Raw genomic sequence first — 25,743 nt, 5'->3', positions numbered from 1 at the left:
ATCTTCTCCGGTCGTGAAGCATATGCTTTATCAGCCTCTATTCAGGCACGGCCCTAATAATAGTTAATGCTTTTTGGAGTGCTTAACCACCTTTGGTTATTGGGTTTTGCATCCTCGTCTTTTCTGGTGGTTGTTGATTCACGTAGTTTTGAGGAGTTTCAACGGACTTTTTGAACCATTTGGTTTCAGTTACAGCTTCGATACTCATCCTCATTTCTGGATTCGGATCGAGTAACTTGTAGATGATGGATCGAGCAGGTTTCGAGATCCAGTTCGGGAACTTGTAATCTCTTCGTTGGATCTTCCGGTACATGTTAACGACTTTCGAATCCTCGAAAGGAACGTAACCGAAGATGCCGCACGACCACGATTCCGCCTTAGCTCTGTCGTACGACTTCTGATCGATCACCTCCGGAGCCGACAAGAGAGGTGTTAAAATAGTAAGCACATAACCTTATGTCTTGTTTTCTCAATAAACCCTAAGGATACTTGTTCCACAAGTTACACTACTTTCTGTTTATGTAATTTGATTTTTCTTATATAGGTAACCATCTTGATAAAGGCATAAACCCATCTTTGTTGCGTCTAATATACGTCTCCGGCGATTACCTACCTAAAGGCATCCGCATTGGCATTGTCTCAATGCATGAAAGAATGTATGTCGTAGCCAACAAAAACAAAGAAAGATCATCATCATCAAGAGAAACTGGACTGATTCACAGTTTCTGAAGTTAGCATATGATTTTGAGTTTAGAACACATGCTAAAACAGGTGTTATCAGAATCACACAACCAAGGAACACATGCTAAAACATACTCGAGTTTTCAAAACAGGTCAAAAGGTTATTTAGAATAGTGAAAGTAAGACAGGTTTTCGAATAATAGTAATAATAATAATCATGATTCGATTGCCATGTTGTCAAAAGCACTTTTGACGCTTCTTCAGGCTCGTCGGGCTCAATGCATCGACGTCATCAGGCAGAGGCGGGGTAGAGGTGGTATGCGAAGTAGGGATGAGAGGGCGTCCACCAAGCTTGAGAGTATCCCAGAACCAGACAGCTGATGCATCCTTAATTAGAGGCCCTGATGCTTCTGGATATGTGTTTAAATTAAGTATTTAAAATGTACTTTATAAGTGCAATAAATATAACTTTTATAATGCATAATATTATTATACTTATATTTGAAATATAATTATTTTAAACAGTATATATAACATAATTAAAATAATATATATTTATATATTTATATATATGAAATAGTAGAAACACACACCCACACACATTAATCAATCACACTATCAAAATATTAAAATTAATAATATATATTTTAAATAATCAAATTAAAAATAAAACAGTACAAATGCATAAGATATACTCTAAATTTGTTGTATATTACTGTGAATAGCAGTCTCATACTTTTGTTCATATAATTGAACTACCAGTGGTTCATTATTTTTTTTATTAATAAAAAAGATGGAACACTATTTATTAAACTAAAGTTGATGAATAAAATTAGTGGATCAAGCATATATATGCAATAGAGCAGTAAATAGTCAAGTAAAACATAATCCACAAAATAATTTGATATACGGCAGTATCATTATAATAAGAATAGTGACCAGAAGAATCCATTACAGTTAGACTACTTAGACATTACGGTCCAAAAGCTTGAATATTTATCTCTGAAATGCCAAAGATTATCATCTTTCACGACAATTAATAACATTGTTTCAATGATGCACGTGAGAACAAACATGAAACCAGTGTCTTGTTAAATCATACAAGATAACAAAAACGGCTTAAGGTTTAATTTAATTAAAGGACAAAAACTGGAGGGAACAAGGAAGGCACGCTTGGGTGTTGAAAAGGAAACTTTGAAAGGGCCACATTTTGCATGAACACTACAAGAAAACATCGTGATTCTGACGGATATTTTCCTCGGTATGTCCTCGGAATAACGGTATTCCGAGGACATACCGACGAAAAACGTCGTCGGAAAAATTTGGTCGGAAAGTTCAGATTCCTCGGAAATCCCTCGGAAATTTCCGAGGAAATTCTGAGGACACTAGTTTCCGACGAAATTCCGAAGAACGTTTTTGAGGACCATTTCGTCGGTATTTCCTCGGATATGTCCGATAGAATATTCCTCGGAAATGCGTCGGTATATTTCCGAGGACATTTCGAGGACATATGCCCTCGGAAATTTCCGAGGAAATCTTTCCTCGGAAATTTCCGAGGGAATATTTCCTCGGAAATTTCCGAGGGCTGTGTCCTCGATAAAGTCCTCGGACATATACCGACGCTTTTCCGAGGATGTGTATCCCTCGGAATATTCCGACGACCCTTTCCTCGGAATATTCCGAGGGATACACTTCCTCGGAATTTTCCCAATTTTTTTTTTATAAAATTGTAAATTAATTTGTTTTTAATTGGAATTAGAAAATATAAAATTAGAATTAGAATTGAAAGAAAACATATTAGATAATATTCAAAGTTGTACAAATTAAAATAAAACATTCAGAGTTTTTGAAAAAAAAAAAAAGAAACTACGGGAACTGCTCGTTCGGGTACATTCTCTTCATCATTTCCATCATTCTCTCGTTCTGCCTCCTCGTTTCCTCCCATCCCGCCTGTTGATCCGCCATCCTGGTCTCCAACGCAGCAATGCGGTCATCCCTGTCCTTCAACTGATCCATAAATACTGCTGGATCAACTGAGGACGATGGTGCACAAGGAGGAACCGACTGGGATCGACGACCCAAACCGACCAAACGTCCCTTCTTCTTCGGTACCGACTGAAATAGAAAATAAATAAATTTAAATAATAGAAAAGATGATAAATGAAAATAAAATAAATGAATTGAACTTTTAAAGAAGAACATACCGATGCAACGATTTCGTTGATTCGAATCCGGGACAAGTTGGTAGAAGCCGTCGAAGTGGCGTCCATGTCGGTTTGAAGCTGAGATAGACGGATCTCTTCGTCTTCCTTCTGAGTTTGGATCAGGTCGATCACATCCCTCACAACACCATCATCAATCAGCCCAGTATGCTTGTTGGTATGCGCCTTCCTATATAGGAGGAGATCATCAACCGGCTCGCCATCATTTTCTTCCGCCTTGAAATAAACATAAGTTAAACAAACGTTAGAAATTAGAATAAATGCATAAAAAATAAAATAAACATATTTAAATAATTGGAAGAAAAAAAAATTGAACTTACCAAGCGATCTCTGAGAGTGGCAATAGTCTGGGCACCCAAATTGTGCTTGTACATGCCCTTCCCGCCACGATCGCTCTTGCGGTTGTTGGAGTTGGTCAAGGAGATTTCTTTCGTCTCCTCCTTGTTCCAATGCACACACAACTCCTTCCAGACGGTGGGGTTGATCGACTGCGGGACCTTTTAATAAATAAAAAAAATAGTTAAATAAATTCAAAAATAGTTTAAAAAACTTTAAAAAAATAGTTTAATAAATAAAAAAAACCTCGTTGGCGAGCCACTTCTGCTTCCACTCGTAGATCTGCTTCCCATAGTTGTCCATAACTTTATGGACGAAGGCGTTACGGATAAAGGGTGTATGATCGGAATGCCAGTTGAACTCTTGCTGGAAAAAAACACAATTAGTAGAAATTTTATATTAAAGATTAAAAATATAAATAAAAAATTAGAATACTTACCGCAAACTGACGAAACCACATCTGCTGGTCCTCGAGAGGGAAGTGAGTGAAAGTCGGATATCCCTTCTCGAGGGTCGATTTCATCATACGGTTGATCCACCCGCTGATCCCGTTCTTAGATCGGTCGAACCTAAAATAAGGAACAAATTATTAATAATGAATGAAATTTTAATGAAAGAAAAAAAAGACGTTTAATTACCATGTTTGACCGAGTCCCCGTGGCTCCGGAGTAAGATAGGGAAGATGCTCACGACCGGGCTGTTGAACCAACTGTTCAACAGTCATCACTCCCGGAACCACTGGAGGAGCAGGAGAGTGTGCAGCAGCGGGAGCAGAAACCGGAGAGGGAGATGTATGGTAAGAGCTCTGTGGCGATGAAGAATCCCGAGAGTGGCTGGACGAACCCCGAGAGTGGCTCGCCGTACCACCACGACCTCGTGGTGCGGAACGACGAGGTCGAACCCGGGGCTGATCACCAGTAGACCTGTAAATTAAAAAAAAAAGTTTTAGTCAATAAAAATTGAAAAAATATTTAAAAACAGATTTTAATCACAAAAATAGTTTTAGTCAATATAAATTGAAAAAATATTTAAAAATAGATTTTAATCACAAAAATATAAATATAATTAGAAAAAATAGTTTTTAATAAAAAAAAGGTTTCAAAAATATTAAAAATGTTTAATAAGTATAGAAATGATTTTATAATTCAAAAAATAGATTTTATATATAAAAAACGTTTTCATAATTATTATTTCGATTTTTAAAAATCTAAAAAATAGATTTTAATCACAAAAATATAAATATAATTACAAAAAATAGTTTTTAATCATAAAAAGGTTTCATAAATATTTAAAATGTTTAATAAATATAGAAATGATTTTATAGTTCAAAAAATAGATTTTCTATACAAAAAACGTTTTCATAATTATTAATTCGATTTTAAAAACACAAAATTAAGAATAAACTTTCAAAAAACTTCTAAATCAACTCAATACAAACAATAATCACAATCAAACTCCCATTACACAATCCTACCAATCACCCTAAAAAAAATCTATCTAAAAACTTCTAAAATCATCACATCTACTTAAACCCCCACCAAATCGAATCTAATAGAGTGGGATAGGGTCCTTACATGATTTATGGATGAAATTGAAGAGGATTAGGGAGGATTCGCCGGAAATCGCCGCGGGAGAAGAGAGTGGTCGGCGGAGATCGCGAGAAGAAGAAGAGAGAAATGGGGAAGAAGAAGTGTTTAGGGTTTATAAAACCGAATTTCCGACGGAAAAACGGCCGTCGGAATTTCCTCGGTCCGTCGGAATTTCCTCGGAAATCAATTATTTAATTTTCGTGAAAAATTTGGCGGTTTCCTTTGCCCGGTTAAATGAAAACATTCTGAGGAAAAGAATATTCCTCGGAAATTCCTCGGTATATTCCGAGGAAATTCCGAGGAATACATGTTTGTGGTTTCAAAACATCAAATTTTTTTGCCCTATATCATTTTTTATATTAATGTAATGCATACCAATGATAATTGTTTGTTTATATGATCCTAAATCATGAAATAACAAAATTCTAAAATGAATTGTATGTATTCCCTTTACCATTCATTAAAGTGTATAAGTGTTTCTCGTATGTTGTGGGGATTTCGTTCATACATTCCGAAAACTGTTTATTATCGGGTGATACACCAATTTTTGACTTCATATTCAGTCTAAGTATTTTAATAAGGCTTATATAAGTGTTATTGAAACCGAAAAATGTTGTTTTCGACTAAAAAAACCTATATTCCTCGGAAAAGCCTCGGAATTTCCGAGGAAATTCCGAGGAAAACTTATGTTTCCTCGGTATTTCCTAAGAATTCCCTCGGAATTTTCCGACGCATTTCCGAGGAAGAGAAAACCCTATAATCAAAACCCTCAATTCCTCGGGATTTCCTCGGAAATGTCCGAGGCTTTTCCGAGGAACAGATACCCTATAACCAAATACCCTAAACCGTCGGAATTCCCTCGGAATTTCCTCGGTATTCTTATATTAAAAAAAAAAAAAAGGCGATGCTACTCTGTTTCGGAGTCATCATCACCAGATGATTCTGAATATGGATCTTGGTGAAACTCTCCAATCTCTGGTTCATCCTCTACGTGAACGACGGCTTCCTCTGCGAAATCGGTTAAATCGACTACAAGGCCAACTGCAGCTAAATCTTCTGCTGCACTTAAGTTGCCAGATGTGCTTGGTTGTAGTGGGTCTTCCAGCTCAGAACTTCCCTGAACTCGGCCTCTCGGGTTGAGTGATGTAACGGTGACCCATGGATCATCTCTGTTCCTAACCCGGGGATACTTGATATAACAAACCTGTAACATTTAAAAATAATTTGAATAATACACATGATGATGAATCATTCTGAATAATTGACATATGTATATTTAATTACCTGATCGGCCTGAGAAGCAAGAATGAAAGGATCATAATATTGCAGCTTTCGCCTCGAATGTACTGATGTAACACCAAATGCATCTGTTCTCACACCTCGATCTGGAGTGTTGTCGTACCAATCACAAAAGAAAACAGTACAACGCAATCCAACCATGCCCGGATACTTGATTTCCATAATCTCTTGTATGTTTCCGTAGTATACATCATCTCCTGATGCAGAACAAACGCCAGCATCATAAGTCGTGCTCGAACGTCTCCTCTTTTGCGTTGTGAATGCATATCCTCGAGTACAAAATCTCGGATATGACTTCACAACATACTTTGGTCCACGCACCATCTCGCGTATCCAATCATCAAATGTTTCACCTCTGGCCATACCAGCAGACACCTATATCAATATATGTGAATTACTATAAATATGTGATAAATAATATTTTAATTTGTTTAAAGCACTCACATAAGTAAGCATCCATCCAGCAAATTCTCTCTGCTTCAGTTCTTCTAGAGCCTCCTCTGTGGCGTATCTATATTCGAACCGCTTTTCTGCCATGAAAATCCTGTACATATGATGACAATAATGTAATTAATTAAGATTTAAATTTTAACTTGTTAAAATAAAAATTTGTAAGCTAATTTATTTACCTCTCATATTGAAGAATATCTTCGCAGTTGGTGAGCAAATATGTTTGCAAATGACTGCGCTCCTGCTCAGTAAGTCGACGGTCCTTTGGTTTTCCGCTAAGTCGTCCAACATCTGTGAAGATGTCTGGAACCGTAACATGATATGTTGCCCGTTCGCCTCTATCATCATGCCGAGCAGGTCTTCTGTTTTTGGTCTGCACTTCTGTTGGAAAGTAGTACTCGGCAAAGTTTGAAGTTTCTTCATTGATCATCTGTGCAACTATAGAACCTTCCACCTTACTTAAATTTTTCACCATCTTCTTCAAATGGAACATATACCGTTCATACAGATACATCCATCTATACTGCACAGGACCACCAAGTTCCAATTCTCTTGCCAGGTGAATAACAAGATGCTCCATAACATCAAAAAATGATGGAGGAAATATCTTCTCAAGGTTGCACTGAATCACGGCTATGTTAGTCTTCAAATTTTCAATACCTTCAAGAGTCACTGATCTCGTGCATAAATCACGGAAGAAAGCACTTATCCCTGCAATTGCTTCATGAACATTCCGTGGTAATAGTTCCTTGAAGGCAAATGGAAGGAGGCGCTGCATCATTACATGGCAATCGTGACTCTTCAAGCCCATAAACTTTCCTTCGTTTCTATCGACACAGTTACGCAAATTAGATGCGTAACCGTCTGGAAATTCCACATCGTTTGAAATCCAATCAAAGAATGCATCTTTTCCCTCTGCATCAAGTCGGTATATGGGAAAAGGAGCCCTACCATTTTCATCAACATGAAGTTCTGAACGAGCACATATATCGACTAAATCCAGTCTTGACTTCAAATTATCCTTTGTTTTACCTTGAACGTTAAGGATCGTGTTCATGAGATTGTCAAAAAAGTTCTTCTCAATATGCATGACATCTAAATTATGCCTCAGCAGATGATCCTTCCAGTATGGCAAATCCCAGAAAATACTCTTTTTGTGCCAGTTATGTAGTTCTCCAACAGCATCTACCGGATAACGCACGTGTCCACCGACGTCTGGCGTCCTATCTGCACCAAAATCTCTTAGTTGTGTCAACAAATCTGCCCCACAAATTTCCGGTGTTGGACTGTCAAACACCCTCTTGTTCTTCGTAAACAAATTCCTACTCCTACGATATGGATGATCAGGTGGTAGGAATCTCCTGTGACAGTCAAACCAACATGTTTTCCTTCCGTGTTTTAGTTGGAAAGCATCAGTGTTATCTTGACAATATGGACACGATAGCCTTCCATGTGTTGTCCATCCAGATAACATACCATATGCTGGAAAATCACTAATTGTCCACATAAGTACTGCCCGCATTTGAAAGTTTTCTTTACACGAAATATCGTATGTTTCAGCACCTTGAGCCCATAGTTGGTTCAACTCATATATTAGTGGCTGAAGAAACACATCAAGTGATCTCTTAGGATGCTCTGGTCCGGGAACGAGAATGGAGAGAAACAAAAACTCTCGTCGCAAGCACAAGTTTGGCGGTAAGTTGTATGGTGTAAGAATGACTGGCCATAGAGAATATTGTCTTCCACTCTTGCCAAATGGACTGAAACCATCAGTACATAATCCAAGGTAGACATTTCTTCTCTCATACGCAAAGTCGGGATATGTTGATTGGAAATGCTTCCACGCTTTTGCATCTGAAGGATGTCTAATCTCACCATCTGTTGAATGCTCCGCATGCCATCTCATTGGTTGCGCTGTGCGTTCCGACTGGTACAACCTCTGCAACCTTTCCGTCAGAGGCAAATACCACATCCTTTTATATGGCACTGGAACTCTTCCACTCGTATCTTTATAACGAGCCTTCCCACAAAATTTGCATGTAACCCGCTGTTCATCAGCCCTCCAATAAATCATGCAGTTATCGCTGCATACATCTATTACCTGATACGATAAACCAAGACCAGCTACCAGTTTCTGAACCTCGTAGTATGAACCAGGGGCTACATTATCCTCAGGTAGAATACCTTTTACAAAATCAGCAATCGCATCCACACAGTCTTCAGCCAAATTATAATCTGTTTTAATGCCCATCAGTCTTGTTGCAGATGATAAAGCTGAATGACCATCTCTGCATCCTTCATACAAGGGTTGCTTTCCAGCATCCAACATATCATAAAATCTCCTAGCTTGTGCATTGGGTAAATCTTCCCCTCTAAAATGATCATTTACCATCTGCTCAGTACCTACACCATAATCTACATCCGTTCTAATTGGTTCTTCTAACCTAACCGCAGGCTGAGGTTCGCTAGTACTACCATATTCATAATCAGTTTCCCCATGATGATACCAAATTTTGTAACTCCGCGTAAACCCATTCAAATATAGATGAGTCCAAACATCCCACTCTTTAATAACCTTTCTATTTTTACAATTAGAGCAAGGACATCTTAACTTACCTGTTTCTGCTTCCGGTTGTCGTTGAGCTATCCCCATGAATTCGTTTATACCTTGTTGGTATTCTTCTGTAAGCAATCTCGTGTTCGGATCCAAATGAGGTCGATCGATCCAAGAACGATAATAATTTGAAGAAGACATCTTTTTTTCAATCAAATTCGTGAGTAAATATAGTATGTGAGAGGATGAAGAAATGGAGTGAATGGAGAGGATGAGGGGTGCTCGTATTTATAGATGAGAAGCTGCCGACATTACCCAGGAAATTCCGACGGAATTCCGACGGCAACGGCTCCTTCCTCGGAATTTCCTCGGTAATTTGAAAATTCCCCAACGGCTCTCTAACGGCTATAATATATCCTCAGATTTTCGTCGGTTTTTTTCCGAGGAATATTGTTTCCTCGGTATTTCATAAGAAAATACCGACGAAATGTTGTTTCCTCGGAATTCCGTCGGTATATTCCGAGGAAATTCCGAGGAAACTCAAAATTTGAGTTTCCTCGGAATTTCCTCGGAAATCTCTCGGAATGTTCCGAGGATCTCATTTTCCGTCGGAATGTCCGTCAGAATCGCCTTGTTTTCTTGTAGTGGAATGATAATCTTACAGTTAAGTCTTAGTCTTTGCTATGATTTTAGGAACACTTAGTACAGTATACTCAGTACCACATGAAATTATTCATATCCACACCTTACGCTTTCCCATCATCTACAAGCGCAAGTCTAGTTTTTCACCATTTACTTGCAATCTGTTATATTTTACATCTTTCTAATGTTCTGGTGCGGGTAAGGAAAAGGTGTAAGGTAGAATAATGACAATGATGACAAATAGCTGGTGACCGTAGTCGTAGTAGAATGATAAGGGGCCGACCTTGATTTATATATAGAAGATAGGTCCACTCAAAACCATATAACTAATGATGATATTTTCTCAATTTACTTTTGTGTTTAAGAGTTAGTAAACTCTCCTAAAAGGAAACTTTGACTACTAATTTATGGGGTGTTAGACCATCTCCAACGTCAAAACACGGTGGTTTAGTGGTAAAGATTTAAAAGTTTTTATATTTAGATATGGAGTTTGAATCTCAGACGACACAATTTCTACATCAGAAGGGCTGAATTTCAATTTTCAAAGAAAACGAATTATACAGAATATTAGAGAATGAATCTCATAGGACGACTCAGGGTGATGCGGTCAGACGTGAAATCCTCGTAAAGAAGGTAGAATAGTCGGATGTAATATCGTAAATGTAATGTTTCTAATAGTTTCTAATACCATAATAAACCCTACAAAAAGATCATCTCCAATGTTTTTCTCTATTTTTACCATTAAAATAGAGAAACTCTATAATAGAGATAAATTTTGATCTAATATAATTCTCTAAAATAGAGATTTCCAAAATATAACAAAATATAGAGAAATGTTATTTTTTCTCTATAAATAGAGAAAAAATAGCAATCTGTATTTTAGAGGCAAAAATAGAGATGAATATGAGTGATTTTATCTCTAAATGCTATTATAGAAGTGAAAATAAAGGTGAATTGGAAATACTCTTAGTCGGAGTTATATTTATAGTGATTGTTAGAATTTCTAAAATCTAGTGTTATTGGTTTATAGATTCTCATTAGAATTTAATGTTATTAGTTTGATGATTTAGTAATTTATAATCTTTTATTATTCAAAAAGTTTAGATTTTAATTATTCTTTAAATCTATTAAAGTTTGTTCCATTGTGAGTTGTATTTTTCACTATTTAACTCATAACACAAAATTTTTAGAATATTATCTATTTAGTTTAGATTCTTAAAATCATCATATCAATTTATTTTCAGAGAATTTACAATATACAAAACTTTCTGCAACTCTTTCAAATCTAACAGATCTCTCAATTTCTAAAATCAGCAAAGTATTTATAAATACTAACACCCCTTAAACATAAAATCGCACCAAAGTCCAATATTGTGTACCTCTAAAACCCTTACCTATTAACTAATGAACCAATACCTCCTCTCTCATAAACCCTAAACCATAAGAGATAACGCAATTATTGACTGATAGAGAAGTTTCTTTATCTTTCTTTGTTTGGTTAGTAACTCAGATACCAATTACGAATCATAAGAACAAGAGGGACTGAGTTGGGTGAACCTATTGTCTATCGGTTGTTATGACAATAACAACGCAGAAAAGCTAAGTTGGTATGGAAGAACTGCTGCTTAGCTGGAACTCCTTCTCTAGCTCCCTCGTAGCCAATGAGTGATTTTCTGGTATCGAATGAGCTCAAGTAGTTGAGTAGCTATAGTTAATGGTACCAGCATATATGCCGCTAATAGCTATTTCACTGTCTTTTCTTGCCAAAATGTACTTATCGTTTTGTGTCATCAATTGGATTCTATATGAACAATGAAGATCCTTTTCTAACAATGTTACACTTCCTTTGACAAATCTGGCCTCTCTCGATTTTGTCTACGTCTGATGATGTAATATGATATTTGATTGAGTCCAAAGGAGTACAACAACAACTACTACAAAAATAGAAGCAGAGATGCTTTTGGAAAAGTAGTAAATTTTTATATAAAAATTATTACCAACCTTAAGCATCACAGTTCAATCTACCACTTGATGTCTTTATGAAACTACAGCTGTCTTTTCCTGATATGACTTGTTCTGCCACTTCCTTCTCGCTCTTCTAACAATCACCCTTCTTTGTCTCTCCACAATATGATTGATCTATTTAGATTAATAATATTTATTTGATATAAAAAAAAACTTGTAAGTCTTTAACAAAAAAAAAAAACTTGTAAGTCTAGCCCAGTTCATGCATTTTGTTGGTTACCATTTCTTACTCAGTCACTCTGTTCGAAATCCTTCTTGGCTTAGAGCAAAAGTTACAGTCTTGATCTATTACTTTCAAACCAAGTTTAGGGTACTGTTCTGTGTATATATAATCATTATACACAAACACTTGAACAATTTTCATATACAGTACATGGATAAAGCACTCTCAAATCATCACTTCTAATCGTTTCTATATGAGCTAGGACCACATAAAGAAAACCAGTTTGTTATGTGTACGAATGTATCATAACCACATACCTATATACATATCTGTCTTCATAATAAGTATACAAAACTGACATTTATCATTTGATCAATATTTAGGTGTATGTATATATTTGGCTACATCAAAACAGCTATGATTGGCTTTCATACTTTTAATTCAACATTTTTCTAATTTTCTTTATGATTACAAAAAGCATTGATTGTTTCACAAGTAATATTACATCGCTTTTTTATCAAAAAAAATATTTGTTTGACAATTTTTCTTTGCCAACAATATTTAATTACTGAAATTAAAACGGTTTCACTACCAAATTGGTGAAACATCACGATATAATTTATTGATGAACGAAGATTACAAGTGTTGTGTGATAGCACATCTTCCTTTGTTTTATGCTTACAATTAACAGAAACATATTGCTTATGATGATTTACGATGTAAATTTTTGGGCTCTTCTCTTCTGTAAACTAAATGTAACACAAACAACGATCAGTTTAAATAATAAATCACAACACTTCCGTAACTTGTTCTTCTACCAAAAACGATAGAGTTTTATCACGAACATTTTTTTTTGGGGGAATTTGTGAGATGTACATAAGGGAGGAAAAACTCAAGTATATAGCCATTCTACAGTTGCAAATGGTGGATGGGACAATTAGCACACAATCTTGACCAAACTCTCCTTTTAGGCGCGTGTGTTTGATTTTGAAGCTCTAAAACTGAATTTGTAATACTATACTATATGTTATATAGTATAGTCGAAAGATTATGACAATTAAGAATATAGCCATACATGGAAAAACGTATCTGTGTATTATCAAACGCTCGAATTATATACTATTCTATATATAATATAGATATAGAATAGATTATTCCAAACATAAAATGTAAACCCCAAACCCTAAACTCAAATCCTAAATCTTAAACCCAAACCTAAACCCTAAACCCAAACCATATACTCTAAACCCTAAACCCAAATCCTAAATCTTAAACCCAAATCTAAACCCTAAACCCAAACCATATACCCTAAACCCAAACACTAAACCATAAACTCTAAACCCAAATTCTGAACAGTAAACCCAAACCAAAACCCTAAACCCAAACCATATACCCAAACCATGTACCCTAAACCCAAGCCCTAATCTTAAACCCTAAACTCAAACCATTATCATTACATGACTATATTATACATACTATGGTATGGAAAACTCGACACACCCACAAACTTTGTATATATGAAATTTTCTAAAATTTCTTTAGAGAAAGAGCTGATGAGTGGCGATGGGTGTTGGAAAACAAAATAATGTAACTGATCAAGTAGTGAGTAAGAAGAATTAGAAGGTAGAGAAAGAGATACAAAGTGCAAAATAAGAGAAAAAGAAACGTATCATACTATACTGTAATTTAAAATAGAGTATAATATGATAAATTGAGAGAGAGAGAAATCCTAAATCTAAACTCAAATCATATAGTATAGGTAAAGACAAATAAACAAACACAAATTCATATACTAAACCCAAATATAAAATTATAAACCCAAATCATATACCCTAAACCTAAACCCTGAACTATAAACCCTAAATCCAAACTATGAACCCTAAACCCAAACCATATACCCTAAACCCAAACCATATACCCTAAACCCAAACCATATACCCTAAACCCAAACCATATACCCTAAACCCAAACCCTAATCTTAAACCCTAAACCCTAAACCCAAACTTTTATCCATTACGTGACTATACTATACATATTATGGTATGGAATACTCGACACACCCACAAAATTTGTATATATGAAATTCTTTAAAGTTTCTTTAGAGATAGAGATGATGAGTGGCAACAGTGTTAGAGAACAAAACAGTGTAACTGATCAAGTAGTGAATAAGAAGAATTATGAGGCAGAGAAGGAGATGTAAATTACAAAAGAAGAGAAAAGAAAATTTATCATACTATACTGTAATTTAAAATAGTATAGAATATATGACGTATGATATGGGGATATAGATTATGAAGAAAATTAGAGCAGTTTAACCAATTGGGAGTGTCAAAGTTAATATGATAGTTTGAATATAGAATACTCGACACAACCACATAAACTTTTATTTTTAATATGTACACAGTGTCTAACCAATTGAGAGGGTCAAAGTTAACATAACAACTTGAGAATGTCACCATAAATGTATGTGTTATGACACGAAGGAAAGCTTCTGTGAGAGTTGCGTGCACGGGGAAGAGGAGGAGTGGAGATGATGTAAGAGGAAGAGGAAAAAGAGGAGGAGGAGTGGAGATGATGTTATAGTACATTGTGTTGTACTATTCTATATTTATCAAATGGAATAGTACAACACAACATTTACTGTTCATCTTCTCCATTAGTTCTTACACATCCTCTGTTTTTAATCCACATATATCAAAGTATTAAAAATGTAAACCTAAACAAATATATGAAGAAACGTGATCAAACATAGTTATTGGATCAGATGATTACACAGCATGCGAAGTATCACTTTCCAAGAATTTCATAAAGCTTATAAATGATCATCAGACAAAAGAAAGAGAATAAAGATCATTCTGGAAAAAAATAGTTTCAGAAGAACAAGATGAAGTGATGAACGATGGAAGTGAGAATGAAATTGAAATAGTAGAATGAAGGATATTTTTTGTCTTTATACATATTATACAAACAATATCATAACCAAGAAGTTGTTATGGTTATAAACTTTTTTTTGTGTTGCTATGTGTATGCAATGCAATTTCCCTTTTTTTTTCTGTAACAGGTCTTATCACGAACTTACATAGTGGAAACAAGGAATTTTTTAGAAAATAGCATATCTCAAGATCTCAAGTGGGGGCTAGTTGACCCTCTTAAAAGAATCAATTATTCTACCTCTCGCTTTCCACCGTCCGATTAGAAATCACTGAATCAAAGATTAAGCAGTACTTATCAGTTGCTTGCCACCTTAATTAATTAACAATCATAAGTTCTCCTCCTGGGTAGACAGGTAAAAAATATCAGTAGTCGTAGACTCGTAGTCGCTACATTGAATTACTACTAATAACAATTAGAGAAATGCTAAAAAAACGAAAGTTGTTTTAAAATCTTAAAATTGTGTTTTTATGTCTCCAACTCGGATTTTCCAATATGCTTTCATTTTGATTTTAAATATTTTCTACCATAGTGCATAATCACTTCTATTGAAGTATTGATGATTTATCAAGAAATCACGATATCGTATAAATAAAATCAAAATATGAAAAGACATCATGTGATATTTGTACGATCAGTAAAAGAATTATAAACTTACTAAAACTACAACCATATTACTTTTTAAAAAATTTCACAAATCGAGTAAAGTTAGATTGAAGGCTTTACAAAGGAAATGTCAACTTTTTATGAGAATATATATACCATCATCGTCTGAATAGTTCCCACTTCAATTTCTTATCTTGTATAAATTAAAACATTCATAGCTAAAATTAACCATAATAACAAAACTAACGAATCGGCGGTTGCAAAACTTGAGATCAACATGCCGAATAAGCGGATGTAAAAGCTTATTATAGCCGTAGATGGTTAGAAGCGTTATAAATTCAATGATTCTCTACTGGAATGTTTTACAAGTGTTACACCATCAGCCTTTTTGGATAGTTTCCACATCAGTTTCTCACTGTAATGTTATCTTACGTGTAGGCGAAAACATTCATAGACAAAAGTAATCAACATAGATAGTATGTTTCTCCTTCCATTCAACTTTATTTTATGTTTCATATGTTAATTGGTAAATTTCTATGCAAGTTTTGGTGACATTTAAATTAAAATCTTATCAAATCCTTCTGTAAGAGTATGAAAGGGTAGACAATTAAGAAAACTAATAATCTAAAAAGAACGACTAATTAAAACTGAAGAAAGAAGGGAAAGTCTCTTTATAAAATAAAACCGAGGTTTTGAGTTGTCCGACGCTTCCCATAGATTTCATGGTCCCCTTCCTCCACTGCCACCACTCATTTCTCTCGCACCATCCTTTGTATTATGTACACTAATCATTCATTTTTAATCATATCATTATGTTTTATATAAACTAATTACTAAGCATGTTTTAGTCTTGATGCGGATGGGTTCATTTCATCCAGTTAAGCTCGTCTCGATGAGGTTTTTTCTCTTAGAAATTTGTCAAACCGGTTTGTAAAGCGCCTTTTAAGACTTGATCATTGGTTCTCTAGCAACTACTGCTTGTAGACTAGTTCTCCAAAAAAAAACTACTGCTTGTAGACCACTACTCATGTAAAGCGCCAATCTTTAAGGCTTAATTTCCGAAAAATAGATTATAATCAGTTCGTAAATAAAAAAAACTAAGAAACGTATACCCTTACCTTACATTTTTTACACACTGAAAGTTCATTCAAAGATGTATTAAATTTATGTAATCTCCCTTTTGCATTTATTATATATACAATTTGCACACCAACTCATTTATTAGATAACATTCCTTTTGATATATCCGCCGTTAAATGGGTCCGAAATGGCACTTTCAAAGTTTATGATTTATTCTATATAAATCAATTATGATTTCAATAAAATAGTTCCCAACGAATCTATCGTCGTACTACTACATAATCAATCTCGATCAACTAAGTCACTAGTGCGGCATCTTTATTTATTAGTTTCTACAATACAATCTTAAGGTAAATATTTTAATATACCAAGCAAGGTTTACTCAGTTAATATCTCTAATTGTGGTGCTAGAACGTCGTCTTATGTTGAACTTGAAGAAGCTATTTTGTTAAGGAAAAATAAACAATTAATGGCTGGGATAAGTTTTTCTAGACTGATGATGGCTTGCAAACATCACAGAGACCTATGTCCTAAAAAGAATTTTGATTATGTGCATGAAACTAAAAGGATACATACAACGAATCTCATCATTCCTATTTATTCTTTTTTGGCAAATGTTGCAAACTTTGTAAAAGGAGGCATAGACGAAAAATAATACGAATTGGGTGAATAAAAATGATACTATTAAGTATTAGTCATTTTTCCTATTTCTATATTCTTGGAGAAAAACCCACAAAATCAGTAGCTCGAGGGAGGAAAAGAGGGAAGAAGCACCATCAAAGGTGAACACTAAACCCACAAAAATTTGTAAAAAATATATAAAATTAATTGAAACCCCACTCAAAACCCTAAATATTCAATGGCTCCTTACTTATATTAATCTTTAGCAAAGGAAGGGACCAAATATACTTTAATAATTAGTAGTAGTATGTTTTAATGTTGATCGTTGGAATCTCAGTATATAAACTTAACCATGAAATTTCAATGTCAATGTAAAATGCCTTTTGAAAAGACCTCAAGAACCACCAAATAGACAGAGAGATTTGGTTCCCCTATCTTTATTTCTTTTGAGTCAGTGAGCTTAATATATAAGTACTTCCAATGCATAAACTCAACAAATGACAAACAAGCAGCCTTGTAGTCTATGTAATTTGTGATAATAGTATTCCATACTATTACTGAAAAGCATACAAGAATTGGTTAAACATCACAATCCGATATATTAGATACAAAATGTCATACTTTTAAAGTTGCTTGACATCAAGAGTTTTATAACAAAACCTAAATACTAGATGTTGAAGAGGGTATTAGAAACTAAAAATGAAAACTATGCAGTCCTATAACCATATATGCATTCAAATACTAGGTATTTGGGCTCAAGATTTTTTTTTCTTTTCTTTCTCCATTATTTTCTTGTATGTTTATATCGAACCATTATAAATGTTATTCAGAGAAAGAATCAATTTTTCCAAAGACCCGAAAAGGAGAACTGATGGAGCAGCTTCTACACAGAGGAACAAACATATTAAAATTTTCAATATCTTTCTCAAGTGTAGGAAACAATAGACCCACAAAATTAGATAGATCTCATGAAAACAAATGTTGTCCAATATGTCTTACTTTCTTGTTTTCTTCAAAAACATTTCTTCTCCCATTTTCAATTTATTTCTCAAGTATAAGAAACAATAGACCCACAAAATTAGATTAATCTCATGAAAGAAACGTTGCCCAATATGTCTTGTTTTCTTCAAAAACATTTCTTCTCCATACCCTTTTTCCTTTCATTTTCAATTCTCAAAACCTTTTTTCTTCTTCATGTATATTTCCCTTTTTAAAAAAAAAATGGCTGAGGCAAAAAAATCATACAAAATTACCAATCATCTTCCCTCCTCAGTAGGAAACATTCATCATTGTACCCAACAATCACTTTCATCCTTTAGAATCAAAAACTTCAGCTTCCTTCCTTCTTCTTCTTCCTTTCATTTACATTTACACTCATACATATATACATACGACACGTATACATGCATACATACATACTCCCACTCTCTATATAACCTTTTGATTCTCCTCTTTCCCTTTTCCCTCTCCTCCAATTTCCTCACCTCTCCTCTCTCTCTCTCTTAATATCTTCTCAATTTGATCATCGACCGACCAAAGAAACAAACAAGTTAAAAAATCAGATCTTTCTAACATGGATCCGTCCTCTGCAAGCTCAGTGAACGGATACTATTCATTTCTAAACAGATCAATGGATGATCTCGAGAGGGTTTATCTCTCAAACAACTTCATGTCCCTACACTTCTTACAGAGAGCTCTCTGTCTCCTCCGCACCTCCCACTCCCATCTCACTCTCCTCGTCCAGAAACTCAACCTCCCCGTCGGAGACAAATGGCTCGATGAGTATATGGACGAAAGCTCCAAGCTTTGGGAAGCTTGCCTCGTCATCAAGTCCGCCGTTTCTTCCATCGAGAACTTCTCCTCCGCCGGAATTTCAATCGCCTCCACCCTCGACGGCCACTATCACCACCGCCGCCTCTCCCCTCAGCTTTCTCGTCAGGTGGGTACTCGTAAAAACTCAATCTTTAATTACTCTGTTTTTTTTCAGTTACTCTGTTTTTCAATTACTCTGTTTTTAAAGTTACTCTGTTTTAACGGTGGTTCAGGTGATAAGAGCGATCACGGGGTGCAGGAGAGAGGCGATCGGGATAGAGGCGGAGAACAGAGCGTTGATGGAGAACAGAGTTCAAAGGTTTCCGTTTTGGTCGGAGCAGACGGCGGCGACGGTGATGGAGTCGTCGACGAAGCTGCAGAACGGTTTCAGTGGTTTCCGCGGCGTACTGTACGCGACGAGGAACATGAGCTCGCTTCTGCTCATGGTTCTGATGAACGGTCTCGTCTACTGCGTTCCCAGCGACGCAACAACGCTGTCGCAAACGCAAACGCAGACGACGCAGAATCAGGTCGGCGGATTCGCCGGAGCGATGGGGCGGTTGCAGCAGAGAGTTGCGGCTGAGGTGGGGAGGACGGGGATGAGGAAGGGGATACTGATGCATGAGTACAGGAGGAGCAAGGCGGCGTTGGAAGAGCTGAAGGCGGAGCTTGAGCGGAGAGGAGGAGGAGGAGGAGGGGAAAGCGAGGAGGAGGGAGAGAGGGAGTTGAGAGAGAGAGTGGAGAATCTGAGAGGGTATTTTGGTAATTTGAGGAACGGGACAGAGAGTATAGTGTCGCAAATCGATGATTTCTTTGATGAAATTGTTGAAGGGAGGAAAAAGCTTTTGGATTTCTGCAGCCATAGATGAAAATATCAAAAGCTGACATTTTTCAGTTTCATAAAGATGGAAAAATCAAGAAAAAAAAAGAAGAAGAAGAAAACTGGGTAGACTCTAGGCTTTCGACGAATCATTTGGTAGGAGTTGTTGTAAGTTGTGACACTTTTTTATGAAAACAAAAATGTTAATTCGTCAATCTGCTCTATTTTAGTATTTTGATGTTTATTTTTATAATTCTAGAAATGGAGTTTATTCTCTGAATCATAGCTAAAGTAAATGTCTGCTTTTCAGTTTTGGTTCCAGCCCGTTGGGGATGTTTGTTGTTCAACACATTAAAAAAAACAATGTTAGCTCTTTTTCAAAATCATATACTCAAAGATGGAGTTGTTTTATTTCTAACAGTTAGTTTTATTAAAACTGATTTAAAACATATTCCATAGTAGAAGATTACAATCAAAAGATAATGAGAATTTAATGATTTTTTTTTACATTGGAAACTAACAAGGACAAACATTATCATAAACCGATCTTGTTTCAAAAATAAGTATACTATTAATTGTTCTCGTTCCAACAATAATAAACAAATTTCTAATATTTTTAATAAAAATATGAATTCTTATCTTCTAGATAAATATTATTTTAATTGCTTTTATCAACTTTGTTTCGAGTCAAACTGAAATTACAGTTTATCTTAACATCTTACCCAAAAAAAAAACTTTGTTTCGAGTTAGCAGAATGGTGAATGGATATTAAAAACCTTTAAATTTTATAGGTGGATTCATGAGAAGATAACCGGATGGCGGTCTGATGTTTATCACACAACACTAAGACATTTTAAGCTGTAAATATTATTAGACTTGTCATGGAATTATGGGATTCATATAGTAATATGAACAGCTATAGTATGCTTTATAATTATTGCATATTATTTCATTCATGAATCATTTCAAATGACTTGATTAACAACTGAATATTTATAAAAGTATATGAAATTTTAATCAACACAAAATTTAAAAATATTTTGAACATGATTTACAAATACATATAAAAATCTTACAATACGGTATATTAAACATCGTTGATTTAAGTATATGACTAGATTACAACAGTCATGTCTGAGAGTGATAGTTCAGCGAGTAATTTCTGATCATCCACTAAGAGGACCATATATCATTGGACTATCACAACTTAATTAAAAACAATTGGTTAAAAAAGAGGTAGTCAAAAGGGAGTGCTTGTTGTAGTTGTCTCTTTGAGATAGTTCGAGAAAAAAGTAGTGAACAGAGCCAATGATCAAAACTAGAATTTGATTTGATTTGATTCACAAAGAGGAGGAAGTAGAGAGATATTAATTTGAATGGTGATATTTTGGTGTTAGTCAATAATAATGATGAAAATGGATCCTTTCTAAAGCAGATTTGCCTTTTGATTCTTTGGCACTCTCATCTAAGTTTATATGCTTTGCACACCTTTGGTGGCTTTTGTGTCAATTAATTATGATTAATACCAATTTCACACCCTAAATCCATCCCCACACTGTTTTAAAACACTCCATCTTTACTTCTTTAAGTTTCTAATACTTATTTTAATATTTGCTTTACACACAATTCACCCATCTTTGCTTTCTCCTTTTACTACACAAAAGAACATCTTTGACAAAATATTCATTTTTTGTATCAATGAGTAAATCTCAACCCTTGAGAACCACTTGGTATATGTGCATCAATCAAGTACCAAAAGTGTCAATTCACTTGGTATTCCTTGGTGAAAAACAGTTGAACCCACTAGAAATATTATTGCAAACACCAATAATGTCAAAAACGAGTCCAAAAACAATGCATTTAATATATGGCTACAAAATTGCTCAACCATCTACTCTATATGCCATAATAACAATCATCCCAAAAACCTAACTTCACTAAGTGCATAAAACACAATAGAATCGACATGATTTTTGTAAATCCTGTTTGAGTCTAGAAAACTCCATCACTAAATATAAAAAAAACAAAATTTTCATCTGTAGGCTTACTAGCTCTAAGAACATCATCAAGATTATTGGCAACAATAAAATTATTTATTTTGAAAAAGAATTTGGTTGAAAACCCCCATTAATAAAATTAAAAGTACACAATATGGAAGACAGAAATATATATCAATATAATATTAGATGAGGACACAAGTCACTATCCAAAACCAAAAACATGCAGAATCTAAATGCTTTTAGAGACTCTCACCAGAAATCCATGCTTTGCCTCCCAAGTAGGACACCAACTTTCTCAGCTGATTTACCAAATAAACATTACAATTTACCAAAATGCAATGATAATAACAAAACATATTCATAACAAAAACTATGTATTATTCCTTTTGTCACAGTTTCTTTTTTCTTTCTTCCTCAGAATGTAATGATTTTCCGTAAGGAAAAAGCAATGATTGAGGCCAGAAGCAAGTTTTCATCTGGTTACAGACATTATTTGTGTTCCCCAACATATAAACATCTTGAAATTACAGCTAATTTTCCAGACTTTGTATGTTTTTTTCTTTTTCTATCATTATTATTACCATTTAAAAAGATTATAAAGGGATACACTAAAGACCCAACACACCTCCAATGACTATGTACACAAGCCTTGAAGAATTACAAGTTTATAACCATAGCAAGACAGGGAAGTTTGTTTTTTCTCCCACAAATGTTGATCTAAGTTTTAGCATAATGTAAATAGCTTGACACTGTAAAATAGAGAAATGGGTGGGTGGATTTAGATTACCTTGGCGACAAAAAAATGAGGGAGGTTTGTGCTGTCACATTCTTTGCAGGCTGACTCAAATCTCAAACGCAGGCATTGCAAACTGAGAAGCAAAAGCCTCGACTTGGTTCCTAAGATCTGCAATGTCTTTACAGTGATAGATGCTTTTGAGTGGTTCCCTCTGCGACTTCCCCTGCTCCCTTTGTGCAGCACTTGCTATCAGAGCAGCTCTATACAGAAACTCAGCCATTGTCTCAAAATCTGGTTCCAGACAACCCCTCGAAGTCATAGCCGGACTACCTGAAACACAGATTACATGAAGCCCATCTCATGAGTCACACGGGAAGAAAGATACGAGTTTAATCCTAATTCTAGAATCTATAGTACTGAAAGTTACCTATTCTCACACCTCCAGGGGAAATAACACCATTTTCACTGAAGATGGCGACTTTGTTGACCGTGATATGGCACATCTCGCATACTTTCTCATACACCTTGCCTGAAAATCACAAGCTTAAGTATCTGAGTGGCCTTTGGACACACAACTAAACATATGCATTGTACAGACATACAAGTTTTGTTATGATCTCAAACAAGTTTGATTATAGATCTCAGACTGATCAGATACCTGTCAAGCCCAGAGGGGTCAGATCCCAGAGCATCAAATGATTATCGGTGCCATTCGTTACCAACTTGCAGTTTTTGCTAATCAAAGCAGATGCTAAAGCCTTAGCATTCTTCTTGACCTGTCGCATGTAAGCCTTGTACTCTGGTGAAGCTGCCTGCTTGAGGGCAATGGCTAGAGCAGCTATATGGTTATTGTGAGGACCTCCTTGCAGCGATGGGAAGACAGAAAAGTTTATCTTCTCTTCGTAATCATACTGTATATTGCTCTCACAGTGATTAAGATTTATGCTTTGCTTCTTGCCCTTCAACCCTCTCCTGTAGAATATGATACCGCCCCTAGGTCCACGGAGAGACTTGTGTGTCGTCGAGGTAACTATATCGCAATAATCAAACGGATTTGGACTTTCCTACAAACATTTAAAGAAACCAATAAAGCCTCAAGTTTAAATGATTAAGCCTCAAAGGAGTGAGAGAATGAACATTATACCTTGGCAGCCACAAGACCGCTAATCTGTGCCATGTCAAACATGAGAACAGCACCACACTTGTCAGCAACATACCTAAACCTAGGAAAGTCCCAGTCTCTCGGATACGAACTCCCTCCACAGATAAGTATCTTGGGACGATAGTCAAGCGCCTTCTCCTCAAGCTTCTCGTAATCAATATACCCCGTACGAGGGTCCACCTTATACGGAAAGCTCTCAAAGAAGATAGACGCACCCGACACTTTCTTCCCACCAGGCGTGTAGTAACCATGACTCATATGACCCCCCGAGGGAGAATCCAACCCCATGATCCTTTCACCAGGGAGCAAAAGACCAGAGAAAACCGCGAAGTTCGCCGAAGTGCAGGAGTAAGGCTGCACGTTAACACCCCAATGGTCACGGTCAAGGCCGAAAGCTTGCAGCGCACGTTCTTGGCAGAGATTCTCAATCTGATCAATGTACTGGTTCCCTGTGTAGTATCTAGCTCCAGGCATGCCTTCGGAGTACTTATTAGTCAAGTGGCTTCCCAAAGCTTCCATCACAGCTCTACAGACGAAATTCTCGGAAGCTATGAGCTCGATCCCTCTGAACTGTCTCTGTTTCTCCTTCTCCATAATCTCGTGAATCACGGGATCAGCTTCTTGGAGCGGCTGGTCACCCCAGGCTTTGACTGCAGCTCGTCTGCTCTCCGGATCAACTGCGAATCGCTTACAAGGGCTTGGGCTCGAGCTGCTGCTGATGCTTCCTCTGCAGCGTTTTAGCTTCAGAGACTGACCCAACAAGATGAACTCTTCCCTCTGATCATCATCATCAGCTTCAAAGTCTTCGTCTTTATGGATCACGACACGGCCGCGAGATGATCCGGCGTCGTAGTCGAATCTCTGCTCGAGGAGCTGGAGAGGAACGGGAGGCGTGGGGTTAGAGGAAGGGCGGAAGCTGGAGTCGATTTGGAGCGTGATCGAGTCGTCAGCGATGGGGATTCTCGGGGGAGGTGGAGGCAAGGCGTGGGAGCTGCTGGTGAATCCCAACGAGAGATCTGATTGAGCTGCACGGTCCATGATCGAAAGTTTGTTCCTTTTTGGGAATCAACAGCAACAGAGGTGAGAGGAGGTGTGGCGGCGGAGACAAAGGAAGCTTCTTTTAGGGTTAGGTAGTGAAGAGGTTGAATTTTCCATCCAAATTGAGAGAAAACCCTAAAAAAAAATCAAAAACCCAAGAGGAAATCGAATTCGGATCTCTTCGGATGGATGGATGGGGAGGAAGAGGAGAGTTTGTGGGAAATTAATGAATAATGAAAATGAATAATGAGAAAATGGTTAAATGGAAGGGGTTACCGGTTGAATAGGTGGAGACGGCAGGGTGACTTGATGCTAGACGCCGCCTGCTGTTCGAACCGAGGGTTAATGAGGAAAACCGGTATTAGCCGGTGATTTCTTTAGTTTCTGTAGCTAAACCAATCAAATCCCTATAGCTATAAGGTTTGGACAAAAAAAGAAAAAACTAGAACTGAAAAACTGGACCAAAACTCGAAATTGGAATCCGATAAACTTTCAAGATATATTTATATATCTGAAATAATCGAATCAAATCGAAAACCAAATGAAAACCAGAAAAAATACAACAAATCTTTTATTAAAAAATATTTTTCTTCTTCTCTAAGTGATCGTGTCGAATATAATAATATATGTGTAGTGAGCTCAATCAATATACATTTAAAACTCTATAAATTAATAATATTAAAAATATGATAATTTATTAATTAAAAAATATTTTTAGATTTATATTTTTATAAATATTTCTAGTCAAAAGAAAGAAAAAAATTATTTTATAATGTTACATACTTTATAGATTTAAATTTCATCTATTTTATGAGATTATTTGATACATTTTATGTATGTTAAATATATATATTTGGAAGAATACAAATGGGTTCATATGTAATTTGATAAAGTAACACTAGAATATAAATAAAAAATAAAATTAGAGATATAATTCATTTTGAATATTAATAACAATTAAATACTTTATTTATGA

At 35.7% G+C, this 25,743-nt stretch overlaps 3 protein-coding genes across 5 annotated transcripts; 1 reads left to right on the top strand and 2 right to left on the bottom strand.

The window, feature by feature from the left end:
* Positions 1 to 5,530: 5,530 nt before the first annotated feature.
* On the bottom strand, positions 5,531 to 9,759 carry LOC130512013 (uncharacterized). Its single transcript, XM_057010063.1, has 3 exons — positions 6,757 to 9,759; positions 6,572 to 6,671; positions 5,531 to 6,502 (listed from the first exon to the last, which is right to left on the bottom strand). Exons 1-3 carry the CDS (start codon positions 9,330 to 9,332, stop codon positions 6,077 to 6,079), a joined length of 3,102 nt encoding a protein of 1,033 aa, XP_056866043.1. The 5' UTR covers positions 9,333 to 9,759; the 3' UTR covers positions 5,531 to 6,076.
* An 8,719-nt stretch (positions 9,760 to 18,478) lies between these two features.
* On the top strand, positions 18,479 to 20,140 carry LOC108840244 (uncharacterized). Its single transcript, XM_018613085.2, has 2 exons — positions 18,479 to 19,138; positions 19,245 to 20,140. Exons 1-2 carry the CDS (start codon positions 18,773 to 18,775, stop codon positions 19,878 to 19,880), a joined length of 1,002 nt encoding a protein of 333 aa, XP_018468587.2. The 5' UTR covers positions 18,479 to 18,772; the 3' UTR covers positions 19,881 to 20,140.
* Positions 20,141 to 21,457: 1,317 nt separating this feature from the next.
* Positions 21,458 to 24,982, bottom strand: LOC108811258 (serine hydroxymethyltransferase 6). 3 transcript variants are annotated; one of them, XR_001943265.2, is made up of 6 exons: positions 23,712 to 24,982; positions 23,226 to 23,631; positions 22,995 to 23,096; positions 22,619 to 22,897; positions 22,085 to 22,130; positions 21,458 to 21,634 (listed from the first exon to the last, which is right to left on the bottom strand). XR_001943265.2 is itself a non-coding variant. In XM_018583306.2 (4 exons), the coding sequence occupies exons 1-4, from the start codon at positions 24,765 to 24,767 to the stop codon at positions 22,674 to 22,676; spliced, it is 1,788 nt and encodes a 595-aa protein (XP_018438808.2). In that variant the 5' UTR covers positions 24,768 to 24,982; the 3' UTR covers positions 22,481 to 22,673. The 3 variants fall into 3 exon arrangements, 1 of the variants encoding a protein (XP_018438808.2); XR_001943263.2 differs by lacking the exon at positions 21,458 to 21,634 and having other exon boundaries at positions 21,941 to 22,130; XM_018583306.2 differs by lacking the exons at positions 21,458 to 21,634; positions 22,085 to 22,130 and having other exon boundaries at positions 22,481 to 22,897.
* Between the last annotated feature and the right edge of the window lie 761 nt (positions 24,983 to 25,743).

This window comes from Raphanus sativus, chromosome 1 (genome assembly GCF_000801105.2).
Source record: "Raphanus sativus cultivar WK10039 chromosome 1, ASM80110v3, whole genome shotgun sequence".
Taxonomy (NCBI): domain Eukaryota; kingdom Viridiplantae; phylum Streptophyta; class Magnoliopsida; order Brassicales; family Brassicaceae; genus Raphanus; species Raphanus sativus.
Note: the sequence above shows the minus strand (reverse complement) of the source record. Positions and strands in the feature narration are given on the sequence as shown.